Source organism: Hippocampus zosterae, chromosome 2 (assembly GCF_025434085.1).
Source record: "Hippocampus zosterae strain Florida chromosome 2, ASM2543408v3, whole genome shotgun sequence".
Taxonomy (NCBI): Eukaryota; Metazoa; Chordata; class Actinopteri; order Syngnathiformes; family Syngnathidae; genus Hippocampus; species Hippocampus zosterae.
The window spans coordinates 37,256,883-37,269,955 of NC_067452.1; the positions used below are offsets into that span (position 1 = coordinate 37,256,883).

A 13,073-nucleotide genomic window follows, 5' to 3' on the forward strand; every position below is an offset into this window, starting at 1 on the left:
GGGCGGCCCGGTGGTCGACTGGTGAGCACGTCGGCCTCACAGTGCAAAGGTGCATGGTTTGATTCCGGCTCCGGCCTTCCTGTGTGGACTTTGCATGTTCACCCTGCGCCTGTGTGGGTTTTCTCTGGGTACTCCAGTTTCCTCCCCCCATTCCAAAAACATGCGTGGCAGGTTAATGTGGGAGGAAACCGGAGTACCCGGAGAAATCCCACTCAGACACGGGGAGAGCATGCAAACTCCACACAGGAAGACCGGAGCCTGAAAGCGAACCCATGACCTCTGCAATGTGGGGCTGACGTGCTAACCAGTCCACCACCGTGCCGACCATACAAATAAATATATAGAGTTATACACACACACACACACACACACACACCTTCAATCCTTTTAGTTAAATTCAAATTATTTTGTCGGGTCACCCTTTTCATTTTTTCCCCCCTCATGAGCGCTAACCCAAGATGGCGGCGTACACGGTCACGCCAGCGCATCATGACATGTGCGTCATAGCCTTCCAGTGACACGGCAGACAATCATATTGCAGTGGGTCGGATCCAGCCTGGGAGGCTGCTTATTTTTCTGCTCCATTTATGTCGCTATCGTCAGCATCTGAAGCCATTGTGACCGAGTCTTTACATATCCAGAGCAAGATTGATAAAACGGACGTTGGCATTACAACAGGCTCGACCTCGCCATGTTCATGGCTGAGGTGTTTTGTCTCTCACGGGAACTTGTTTTTGATGCGATTACTGGTTTAGAAAATGACATTTTTTTATGCACAGCTGGCGTTCGAGTGTGCCAACAGTGTCGCCCTCCGGACTTGACTGTTAACAGCTCTTCGGCTTCCTCAAATATTGCCGCTTTATCTTCCAATTGGCACAATTTGGATTAGTCTCTGCAAGACAGTTTCTTTTTCTTTTTTTTTTTTTAATCACAACTTTCAGTCCATCTTCTCAAATGGAACCGCAATATTTTTCCTCATTTGGATGCCAAACCCATCCATGTTTTGAAATCCATTTTGGCAGTTTGAAGGCAGTCTCAAATAAGGTGCACAGAAATGAACCAACATTTCCTAACATGTCAATTCGGTTAAGATTCATTCGCTACATTTCGTCAGTTCTTTTCCAGATCGGTGAGCATCTCTTGATCGCGAAGAATTCTGAGTGAAGCCGAATTGTGTGTGTGTGTTGAAGCAATTGAAGCAGAATATACATTCATTCATTCATTCATTCATCTTCCGTACCGCTTGATCCTCACTAGGGTCGCGGGGGGTGCTGAAGCCTATCCCAGCTGTCTCCGGGCAGTAGGCGGGGGACACCCTGAATCGGTTGCCAGCCAATCGCAGGGCACACATAGACGAACAACCATTCGCACTCACACTCACACCTTGGGACAATTTTGAGTGTTCAATCAGCCTGCCATGCATATTTTTGGAATGTGGGAGGAAACCGGAGCACCCGGAGAAAACCCACGCAGGTCCGGGGAGAACATGCAAACTCCACACAGGGAGGCCGGAGCTGGAATCGAACCCGGTACCTCTGCCCTGTGAAGCTGACGTGCTAACCACTGGACTACCGGGCCGCGCAGAATATACAGTAATGCGTTAAATGATTGCATTGTGTGCAGCCACTTGACAAAATAAAATTGGGAAAATTCGACACGGGCAGCCCGGTGGTTGACTGGTTAGCGAGTTGGCTTCACAGTGCAGAGGTGCTGCGCTCGATTCCGGCTCCGACCTTCCTATGTGGAGTTTGCATGTTCTCCCCGTGCCTGCGTGGGTTTTCTCTGGGTGCTCCGGTTTCCACCCACATTCCAAAAACGTGCAGGGCAGGTTCATGACACATTCTAAATTGTCCCTCGATGGATGTTTGTCTATGTGTGCCCTGCGATTGGCTGGCAACCAGCTCATAGTGTACCCTGGAGACAGCTGGGATAAGCTCCAGCACGCCCCTTGAGAGGAACAGCGGATTTTTTTTCAGTGCAAGGTTTCAAACGGAGCACAAAAACTACAAATTGCTGACTTTTTCAGTGAATAACTGGATTGATTCCACAAAGGGGAGGGGCTAGTGGGATTAGTGCATTTGTAAACGGTGAGCTGAAAATATGCAGGGGTAACAGTACATGACTAATTTTCCCTCATAAGCATGTCTGTCAAAATTAATTTCAATGTCATATGTCGTTGCATCCGTGTTGTAGAAAATCCTGCGTGTCATCTGTCGTGTGAGGCTTTTTGAAGGAAATTGGTCGAGAATAGCTGCATAAAGGAGCCTGCTTCAGGCCCCCCAAACAGAGCATCTCTCAATCCTTGTCACAAAAATGACAGCTGCTGAATACTGAGCAGAGGAGACAAGAGCCGCCTTCAACCTGAAACACACAATTATACTCCCTCCTTCCCTTGCCATCCTCCACTTTTTCTCTCTCTCAAACACAGCCACAGAGGCAGACATACATGCAGATGCACAGCGACCTAAGATTTAACCAAACTCCATGTGATAGCTCACTCACACCTACGCAGAGGTTTTATATAGCACAACATTCATGATCAGATGTGCAGCCACGCTCAGAAAAATTTATCCATCTGTTATCGCTTTAGGCCAACAGCCAACGATCTACTTTTTTTTCATTCATCTTCCGAACCGCTTGATCCTCACTCGGGTCGCGGGGGCTGCTGGAGCCTATCCCAGCCATCTTCGGGCAGTAGGCGGGGACACCCTGAATCGGTTGCCAGCCAATCGCAGGGCACACATAGACGAACAACCATCCACGCTCACACTCACACCTAGTGACAATTTAGAGTGTTCAATCAGCCCGCCACGCATGTTTTTGGAATGTGGGAGGAAACCGGAGCACCCGGAGAAAACCCACGCAGGCCCGGAGTTTTTAGAACATGCAAACTCCACACAGGGAGGCCGGAGCTGGAATCAAACCTGGTACCTCTGCACTGTGAAGCCGACGTGCTAACCACTGGACTACCGGGCTGCCCATCGATCTACTTTTACTTTTTAAAATGTCAGTGGCAAGCTACTTTTGGGGTTTCGTTTGCTGATAGTTTTGTTTGTTGTTCAGACAACATGTATGTGTTGCTGTGATATTTACAAACGTACATTTACAAGACAACAATCTACAAAGCGGGTATAATCGTGAGTCTTGCATGCGGATGACAACGTTGTCCAAATTCTTCCCATGAAATTGCTGTGAGTAACCCGTCACCCTGATCTTACCTCTAAAACTTCTATCGTTCAAGGTCGTGCGGAACTGGAGCCAACATTTTGACACACAGTCGTTTTTAGTCTGAAATCTAGTCGACTTTTGGGAAAAAATATTTGCAGATGCGTGGGGTGGTCGGGCAGGAACGCCCAGAGCAGCGTAGCTCGTCTACCAAATTCACAGAGACGCTGAATTAGACCACCGCCCCGGCACGAAAATGATGATGCACCCGTTTTGAAGTTGAGCGCAGACTAATGTGGCTTACCAAATTGTCAGATAAGTCGAGGGTGAGGCAACTCCATGAAGAAGAGAAGTTTGACTTGGGCTGGCACAAAAATGAAGCCAAGCCCATTTTAAAACCAAGCGCAAGGGTGCCAGCCGAACAAAATAATGCTACAAATGTTCGATTTAGGGCGGCCCGGTAGTCCAATGGTTAGCACGTCGGCTTCACAGTGCAGAGGTACCTGGTTCGATTCCAGCTCCGGCTTCCCTGTGTGGAGTTTGCATGTTCGCCCCGGGCCTGTGTGGGTTTTCTCCGGGTGCTCCGGTTTCCTCCCACGTTCCAAAAACATGCGTGGCAGGCTGATTGAACACTCTAAATTGTCCCTAGGTGTGAGTGTGAGTGCGAGTGGTTGTTCGTTTCTGTGTGCCCTGCGATTGGCTGGCAACCGGTTCAGGGTGTCCCCTGCCTACTGCCCGAAGACAGCTGGGATAGGCTCCAGCACCCCCCCGCGACCCTTCTGAGGATCAAGCGGCTCGGAAGATGAATGAATGAATGAATGTTCGATTTACATTGTAGTCATCGGTGTTGGGATTAGCCCCAAAATTCTGTCATCACCGTTTGTGTTCCTTGTTGAAATTGGGAACCCGAGATGAGCAGGATGTGGCCAAAGGCTCAGCTGAGAGTTGAAAAATGTGTCATGGAAATGAAAATCGCCACATCACTTTCCAGTAACACATCCCCGCCTGTAGCCTCTCCACCCTCGCTTAATGGAAACGTGTGTCAACAAGACTTTTTGTGTTCTCGATTAATGACTCAAAGTCTTTACAACACTCTGTACTTTGTATCATGTCTAACATCACGATAACGTCGAAAACCATCAACTCGCTCTTCACCTGATTGACAGCAAACAAAATAGTATATTTCTCATTTTATGCGGCTACAGTAGATACTCGCCTCGGTTGCCTTAAACTGCGCACATTTGTTCTATGACTTGCAAAGAACAAATTTAATTTTGTATTGTTGCCAGGCAGCAAATACCTTCACTGTGTAATGTTATTGCTTAGCAACACAATTCAGCTCTACTTTGTGAAAGGGGAAGAAAAAAATAAAAGAAGCATTCACAGCGTCTTAATAATTGTTATTTTTAAGTGTCTATTTTGTGCTTTGATTTCATGACGAGATTCTTGGCTGCAAAATGTCTGCAGAGTGACAGATCCTCGACTATAGCACAATAAAGGATGGCTGCGGACTACCGAGTCCGCTCGCCACTGCTTCCATTCAAATGCTAATCTAAACCCCGCCACGCTCACTAATTACCGCTCCTACGCCACCAGGCACTGATTCACTCCACTGACCAGCACACGCATTCAAGACCTCCGACTTCAGCGATGGCATATTAGTGCCATGTCATCTCAAAAATAAGACAGTACATTTAATCTTGAATCACAAATGAACCGCAAGCCATTGGAGGTTGAATCCACTGCTTGCGATGATGGTAATATGAAACATTGAGCCAGAATCGAACCCTGCACCTCGCCACTGTGAGGCCGATGTGCTAACCAGTCGACTACCCCCCCCCCCCCCGTACATATTGAATGAAATAAACAATTACATTACGATCCGTCGGGCTCCACACAAAAAATATATATTTCACATGTATAGTGAATTTAGGGGAATATAGTAAATGTCCCCAATGTTGGACAAATAAAGGATATCTTAGTTCGATAAATAAAGCAATAAAAGAATGACAGACATAAAAATCTTGATCAAAAACACACAACAATCAACTATGATTGGCATTATCTTTACCAGACATCACTGTAAGTTTAACGATGTTATATGTTTCCCATGTACAAAGTACAATGGCTTCATATGAGGTACATACTAGCTGCAAATCTTATTCTCTCAGGCTGTACAGCGATGAATTAACACATTTTCATGAAGCCCACCAAAGCTTTACGTTTATATTTTACGTGGGAATTGACACATTTAATCAGCATTATTAATGGACTGCTTCAGTGGTTCATCGTCTCCGGTTGTTTCACATTTTTTAACAAAGTAAAATTGACCCCCCTCTTATCTTTCCAGAGTTTTTTTTCTTCCAAAGGGATACAATATCCATTTGGATGCAATCAAAACAAGAGGGTTTACCTTACTGAAGGAAGTTTGCTTGTGTTTCACCTTGCTCCACCTGATTTGTCAAACAAATAAGTCCCCCTTCCTGTCGAACGCTGAGGGAAGGACACGCACAGAGAAGGAGGAAGAGGCCACACTTAATTTCGTTTGACTTTTCCCACACTCGGTAAGATTACTGTTTTGTGGTTTCACTTCACACATTATTGTCCACAACCTCAGAGCAGTATCTTCTCAAAACACTCGTGACTTCCCTGAGCTCGTAAGAGTAGCCTACTCTCCCTCACCACCCCCCTGACTCTCGGCGCAAGTGGTACAGTCCATTTAAAAAAGGTGCCTGTCATCTCAATGCTCTGTGTCCTTTCAACAGTCAGCTGCGGGCAGCGCGATTCATGAGGGGCGGTGCAGGCTAACACCTTCGCACATGTGCTTACTGAAGTCACTGACACTCTTGCAACACACACATACACACACACTTCACACACACGGTCCCTCCGGCAGATTTCCCCAGAAGTGGATGACTCTTCTTTGCAAGCGAAAGGACAAACTACTTCGAGGATTTAACTTGGCTTCCTCCTCAAAAGACCAAAAGAAGGATTTATTTGCCTCCGCTGGAAATGCACAACTTGTCAGCATGACACCTTTTCCGGATTCTCCTCTCCGCAGGCAAAAATCCTGAAAATGATGGATGACAACAAGCAGCTGGCTCAGCGCATCGACGGAGCCATTCAATCAGCCAGCCAGGAGGTGACCAACTTGCGCTCGGAACTGAGCGCCACCAGCCGCAGACTGACCGAGCTGGGGGCCGCTGACCCTTCCGGCAGCATGCTTGAGACCCTGCAGCACAATCACAACGGTGAGACAACGCGGGCGGCTAGTGGAAGCGCAGACGCATGCCGATGCGGTTCGTATCGTACGATGACGCGCAGAACACGTGCTGCAAACTGTTAGGAAACGGACACAATTAATGAGTGGTTGGGTTGAACAAAAGAGATGTGACGTTTCTGGCCGCTTGTGTCCACCCCCCCCCCCCCCCTTGCCTCCCTCCCCTGTCGTGTTGAATAATTAACCTTGTGAACCTTAAAGAGGGGGTAGTGCTGCACTTTGGTGGGGTCGGTGCGGGTGAAGTTCCACACTCTTTTTGTGGGTGTGGGTGTGGGTGTGTCTCTCCTCACACTCTGGGCTGCCAGTCCATTCATTCTGCCCTATACTGCCCGATGCATCTGTGTGTCCCAAAGAGGTGGGTGGCTTTCGGGTTGCCGTGGGTTACTGTTACCGAGAGCTCTTGAATAGTTGCCCAGTCTGTAGAATGCGTGTCCAGTGTTTTGTGTGTTGTTGTTTGCCCCTTTTTTTCTACCTTCATATACTCAGTTGGACTTAAATAGCTGACAGATGTGTGTAATTTACACATGGTTGGTGACATAAGCATGCTTGGCCTACCAAATCCCGGGCACACGCACGTACTTCCACACGCTCGCCGTTTCCATAGCAGTCAGCTGCTCCAGCCAGCTGTCTGTCTGCACTGCGTTCCCTCCCAAGCTACATATTTGAGACACCTCAGAGGTCAAGCTACACTCATGCCGAAAATGTCGACTCCACTTCCTCTTTTCGTATTCACATGGAGAAAAAAAAAAAAAAGACCTCAGCCAGCATTCTCTGCTATGTGACTACAAGTCATGTTGTGCTTGTTGACCTCGATTAGAAGGAAACACGGCCGGGGCAGAACACACTCGGTGACTTTCAAATTGCTTTGTTGTCAATCGCTTTGGGTACCTATGCCCCCATTTTTTATTTGGATGTTTTGCTTTGAAAGTGGCCCTTTAACTCCAGTACACATTAACACTCTTGCTGTTACCATAGCTGTGTGTGTGTGTGTGTGTGTGTGTGCACTCGTTTCCATGTTTTGAGGGGACATACAATTGGAAACACAGTCACGTCATGAGACCATTTTTCTTATGGGGACAAAAAAAGCAGGTCCCCATAAGAATAACGTATAAAAAGCATCAGAGGGCTGCCCTGAATGTGCCTGTGAAGTTTTTAGCAAAAACCCACAAGTCACCATTTTTACTGATTGTGTGTGTGTACATGGTGCTCAGCACCACATGGTTATTCGGTGCTATTGCACTCACTCCTCCACACACACACAGACTTTGCATATGCCCCGCCCATTTGTGTGTGTGTGTGTGTGTGTGTGTGTGTGTGTGTGTGTGTGTGTGTGAGAGAGACACGACAAGCATTCCCCTGAGAGCGCTGATGTCATTGTCTCTCGAACTGCTTGGCTGCTTCGATGAAATTGTGCCCGCAAGGTTCATCATGTTATGTGACGGAAATGACGTTCAACTCAATTTTTTTCGACTTCTCTTTGTGCCCAAAAGAAGCAGATGCGTGGATCTTGGGTCTGCCACTGAGTGCTTCGTACTCCCCAGTTTGCACACAGTCATGTCCCTGTTTTGATTTGACCTTCTTACCTTTACCACTCTTTGTCAAACGCGTTTATTTTTTGCTTACATGCCCAGCTCTCGTTATCTGCTCTTTCTCCCGCCCGCAGCTGTCCTTTACCACCCGAGGTGTATGCGAGTAATGGTTGGGACTCGGTGGATTAGGTCATTTATCATCAGTGGCTACATTTGGAAAGGGAAGTGCGCGCGAAGGGTCGCCGGTTCATTGCGCAGCCGGCGCAGCGCCGAGTCCTGAGGGAAGAGTGGTTGCCGGTGCTACCTGGCAGCACAGCAACAGAAGCACGCGGCCGCATTGCCAGCAGGATGCGCTTGCTTCAATTACATCGCTTCTACCTAGAAGTAATATTGTGCCGCACCGTGAAAAATTATCAATCTGTATCCCCTTAGGTAGCATGGTGGTCGAGTGGCTAGCACGTTGAGTTCACAGTGCAAGAGGTACCGGGTTCGATTCCAGCTCTGACCTCGCTGTGTGGAGTTTGCATGTTCTCCCCCGTGTGTGGGTTTTCTCCGGGTGTGAGTGTGGGCACGGATGGTTGTTCATCTCTGTGCACCCCGTGATTGGCTGGCAACTGATTCAGGGTGTCCCCCATCTACTGCCCCAAGTTTGCATGTTCTCCGCGGGCCTGCGTGGGTTTTCTTCGGGTCCTCCGGTTTCCACCCACGTTCCAAAAACATGCATGGCAGGCTGATTGTACGCTCCAAGTTATCCCTGGGTGTGAATGTGAGTGCGGATGATTGTTCGTTTCTGTGTGCCCTATGATTGGTTGGCAACCGGTTCAGGGTGTCCCCCGCCTACTGCCGAAGAGGGCTGAGATAGGCTTCTCCGCTCCCCCCTCCCCCCCTACCCCACGACCCTTGTGAGGATAACACGGTTCGGAAAATGAATATTAGCCATCTCGTTACCTCTGCGTCCCGCGTCTGAGACGCATAATTTTCCCACCAGACGCACATATAATGTGCGTTTTTCGGATGCAAGGACATTTCTCAGTCCCCCCCCCCCCAAAAAAAAAAACCTATGATAAATCTTTTTTTCCAGCAATGATCGCAGTTTGACCATCCCAGCCATTGTTGTTTTGATCTCGCGTCAAGTAATCTCGCGCGACGAGATTTCCGTTCTCGCGAGACCAGGTTGGCGAGATCGGACCTTCACCGTGTGGAAAGCAGACGATTGCCGAGTCGTGTCACGTTAAAACAGGTGTTGCAGAAGTTTATTGCGGAGATATCACAGAGGAAGCAGCTAAAGTTGGCTGTTTTTTTTTTTTTTTTGCGATAATCATCTTGCCTGAATTATTCAAATTTTTGCAGCATTTGTTTGTAAGAAATAAGTCAAGTCAAGTCAAGAGTATTTCTAGAGCACTTTCAAACAGCCATCGCTGCATACAAAGTGCTGTACATGGAGCGATTTAATATGCACAATAAACAGTAAGACAAATCGGTAGAAAGCACCAAACGGTAAAATCAAGAACAAATCTAAGTCATGCTGAGTCGAACGCCAAAGAATACAACCTATTCTTTACACAATTTTTTTTATACAAAAAAATAAACCTATTATCAATGTCTATTGTTGTTGTTTGTGTTATCATATGCAAGTGAATAAGTAGACCATTTCAGAATTCGAAATTTGGGACTCTCTAAATGCATAATCGGAATCGTACTTTTCTGATCAGCAAGTCCCTGGGACTCGCAGGACTCGAGCTGTAAAATGATCACTGATGAATGTATCCTCTTATCTCTGCATGAGATTCATGAAAAGTTGGACTTTTTAATGTATGGCCACGAAATATGACATATGTGACTTCCTCCCGCATCTGCTTTCAGGACCTTTTGAATTCAACCTCCTTTTTATTCCTCGTTGTGGCGGAGAACCCAAATGTATATAATATTCATCTTCATGAGAGTGTTAAGCGGAAGATCAGAGCTGAATGAGCTAAATGATATTATTTAGCACGGGGGAATTACTCGTCTACATTCATCATTAATAAGGTGTCACATTTAAATGTTAAAACGCTCGTTAGACTGCAGAGTGTAGTAACGGCAATCGTGGCATTTCAGTGGAAAGCGCTTGCAAGTATTGCATTTTTAATTCTTATGTTGATCTGGACATGACATCATTCTTGGCTACAGGCGAGTTTAGTTTGAACTTTTCATCTCATCTCATCTTCCGTACCGCTTGATCCTCACTAGGGTCGCGGGGGGGTGCTGGAGCCCATCCCAGCCGTCTCCGGGCAGTAGGCGGGGGACACTCTGAATCGGTTGCCAGCCAATCGCAGGGCACACATAGACGAACAACCATCCGCGCTCACACTCACACCTAGGAACAATTTGTCGTGTTCAATCAGCCTGTAATGCACGTTTTTGGAATGTGGAAGGAAACCGGAGCACCCGGAGAAAACCCACGCAGGCCCGCGGAGAGCATGCAAACTTGGGGCAGTAGATGGGGGACACCCTGAATCAGTTGCCAGCCAATCGCAGGGCACACGGAAACGAACAACCATTCGCACTCACAGTCACACCTAGGGACAATTTAGAGTGTTCAATCAGCCTGCCATGCATATTTTTGGAATGTGGGAGGAAACCGGAGCACCCGGAGAAAACCCACGCAGGCCTGGGGAGAACATGAAAACTCCACACAGGGAGGCCGGAGCTGGAATCGAACCCGGTACCTCTGCACTGTGAAGCCGACATGCTAACCACTGGACTACCGGGCCGCTAGTTTGAACTTTTTCTCAGGAAATATTTAGGACAGGGTGGCTGACATCCCACGTCTGCGGATTTTGCTTAGGTGGCTTCAAGTTTGGCAAAGGCAGCAGTGGAAAGAATAGCCCCCGGTGTCCCAACTACTTTTGTTTTTTTTTTGTGTTTTGTTTTTTTTCCCAATGCTGAAACATTCCGCGTGAAGGCGCGCCCCTTTGCTCGGACCGCTTTACGTTTGTTGATCGGCGATTGGTTGCGGTGCTGCCAAAATCACGTCCGATTTCTTGGTGTACAATTTCCTGAATTCAGATGACAAGGTTTTGCTTGAACAGCATTTTTTTTCTACCCCTGACATTTTATAACATGCCATTATTTTGATGCCTTTTTTTTTTTACGTGTGCAGCGGACCGGGTTTAAATTTGCTGTCACTCACAGAAGCGTTTCTTGTGGAATAACTATGGAAATAAATCCCCCCACCCCCTCCAAAAAAGGAGAAAGATTTTAGAACAGCGCAGTCATGCATGTCAGTGGTCAATTAGATGTGAAAATGTGTTATTCGTTATTTTAGATGGTATTTGAATTCCACTTTACAACGGGAAACAAAAGAGGATCGTCTTTTCCAGGGTCTCAGGTTTTTTGGCAGGATTAGTAAAACATTTATTTGGCAGTTTTTGCTTATATGACTACTCATTAGAGCAGGGAAAAGACCACAAAAACAATTTCCTTTGGCTGACGTGGTTCTCCTGGTGCAGAATGAATCTTGGATTGCCATAATTGACAAGACTAAAAGGTGAACGTGTGAATGAATGTCGCAATTAGTTGCCTGTAATGCATGTTGATGATGCATGAGGCTAATCAAGAAGCAGACCGTATGCTTCACACCCATTTAAATCACTGTCCATGTTGGAATCACCGGAGAGCGAGAGAGCGGGAAACGTCCGTGACATTTTGATTTACAAGCCACCCAAAAACATTTTAACTTAGTCTTAAACACAAATTGGGTGTGTACTCGCATCACTGTTGCTCTCACACCCCAATGTGGTCATCGGGTGTCGTCTCGGAGGAAAGACGTTACTCTGGCACCAGGAACCCACATCTTTATTCTCAAATCTTTGTCTTGACTCGAGTAAACCTTCCTTGCAAACGGATAGGAAAGCCTCTCGGAAATGTTTGGCTATGTTTTGATGATTTTCATCCAGTGGCTCTCCGATATGTAAATGTGGATCCCTCTGTGTCTTTCCAAACGTATTTCTCTCTGCACACTTAATGCAGAAGCAGATGGTCCAGGTCGCTGTGAGTGTGCTGCGTATTTAATGTTGCCATTGAGTCAGAGGTGGGTAGAGCGGGCAAAAATTATACTCGCTTAAGAATACTGTTACTTTGGAATGTGCAAATGGGTGTGGCCCACGACCACGCGCCAAGTGGCCCCTTAATCATTCATTCATTCATCTTCCGAGCCGCTTGATCCTCACTAGGGTCGCGGGGGGTGCTGGAGCCTATCCCAGCTGTCTTCGGGCAGTAGGCGGGGGGCACCCTGAACCGGTTGCCAGCCAATCACAGGGCACACAGAAACGAACAACCATTCGCACTCACACTCACACCTAGGGACAAATTAGAGCGTCCAATCAGCCTACCATGCATGTTTTTGGAATGTGGGAGGAAACCGGAGCACCCGGAGAAAACCCACACTAGCCCGGGGAGAACATGCAAACTCCACACAGGGAGGCCGGAGCTGGAATCGAACCCGGTACCTCTGCACTGTGAAGCCGACGTGCTAACCACTGGACTACCGGGCCGCGCCCCTTAATCAATTATTTTAAAAAAAGAAAGTTGTATTTCAAAAGGGCGGCCCAATGGTGGAGTGGTTAGCGCGTCGACCTCACAGTACGGCCTTCCTGGAGTTTGCATGTTCTCCCCATGCCCGCGTGGGTTTTCTGCGGGTACTCCGGTTTCCTCCCACATTCCAAAAACATGCGTGGCAGGCTGGTTGAACACTCTAAATTGTCCCTAGGTGTGAGTGAGAGCGCGGATGGGTGTTAGTCTCTGTGTGCCCTGTGATTGGCTGGCAACCGGTTCAGGATGTGCCCCTGCCTACTGCCCGAAGACGGCTGGGATAGGCTCCAGCATCCCCCGCTACCCTTGTGGGGATAAAGCGAATCGGAAAATGAATGGATGGATGGAATTGAAAACAAAAATAGGGAAAATGTGAATTTTTGTCATCCAACCTTCCCCCCGAACAATCAACCCCCCGCCCCCAAAAAATAAAGCAGATAAACATTCAATATACATTTTCCATGAAAAATAGAGACAAAGCGGGAAGGAAGTCACGTTGGTGAATCAAAATTATGAAATAAAGCAAA

General features: G+C 47.4%; 1 protein-coding gene across 4 annotated transcripts in view; it reads left to right on the forward strand.

Annotated features, from left to right (window-relative positions):
• kazna (kazrin, periplakin interacting protein a) overlaps positions 1-13,073 on the forward strand; it is a 135,382-nt gene that overhangs the window by 32,310 nt on the left and 89,999 nt on the right. For 3 of the 4 annotated variants that reach the window (XM_052059186.1, XM_052059188.1, XM_052059191.1), the window contains exon 3: positions 6,227-6,464. In XM_052059186.1, coding sequence (XP_051915146.1) covers positions 6,227-6,464 — 238 coding nt within the window. The remainder of the gene's footprint in view (positions 1-6,226; positions 6,465-13,073) is intronic. The other variant, XM_052059187.1, reaches the window with a different exon arrangement.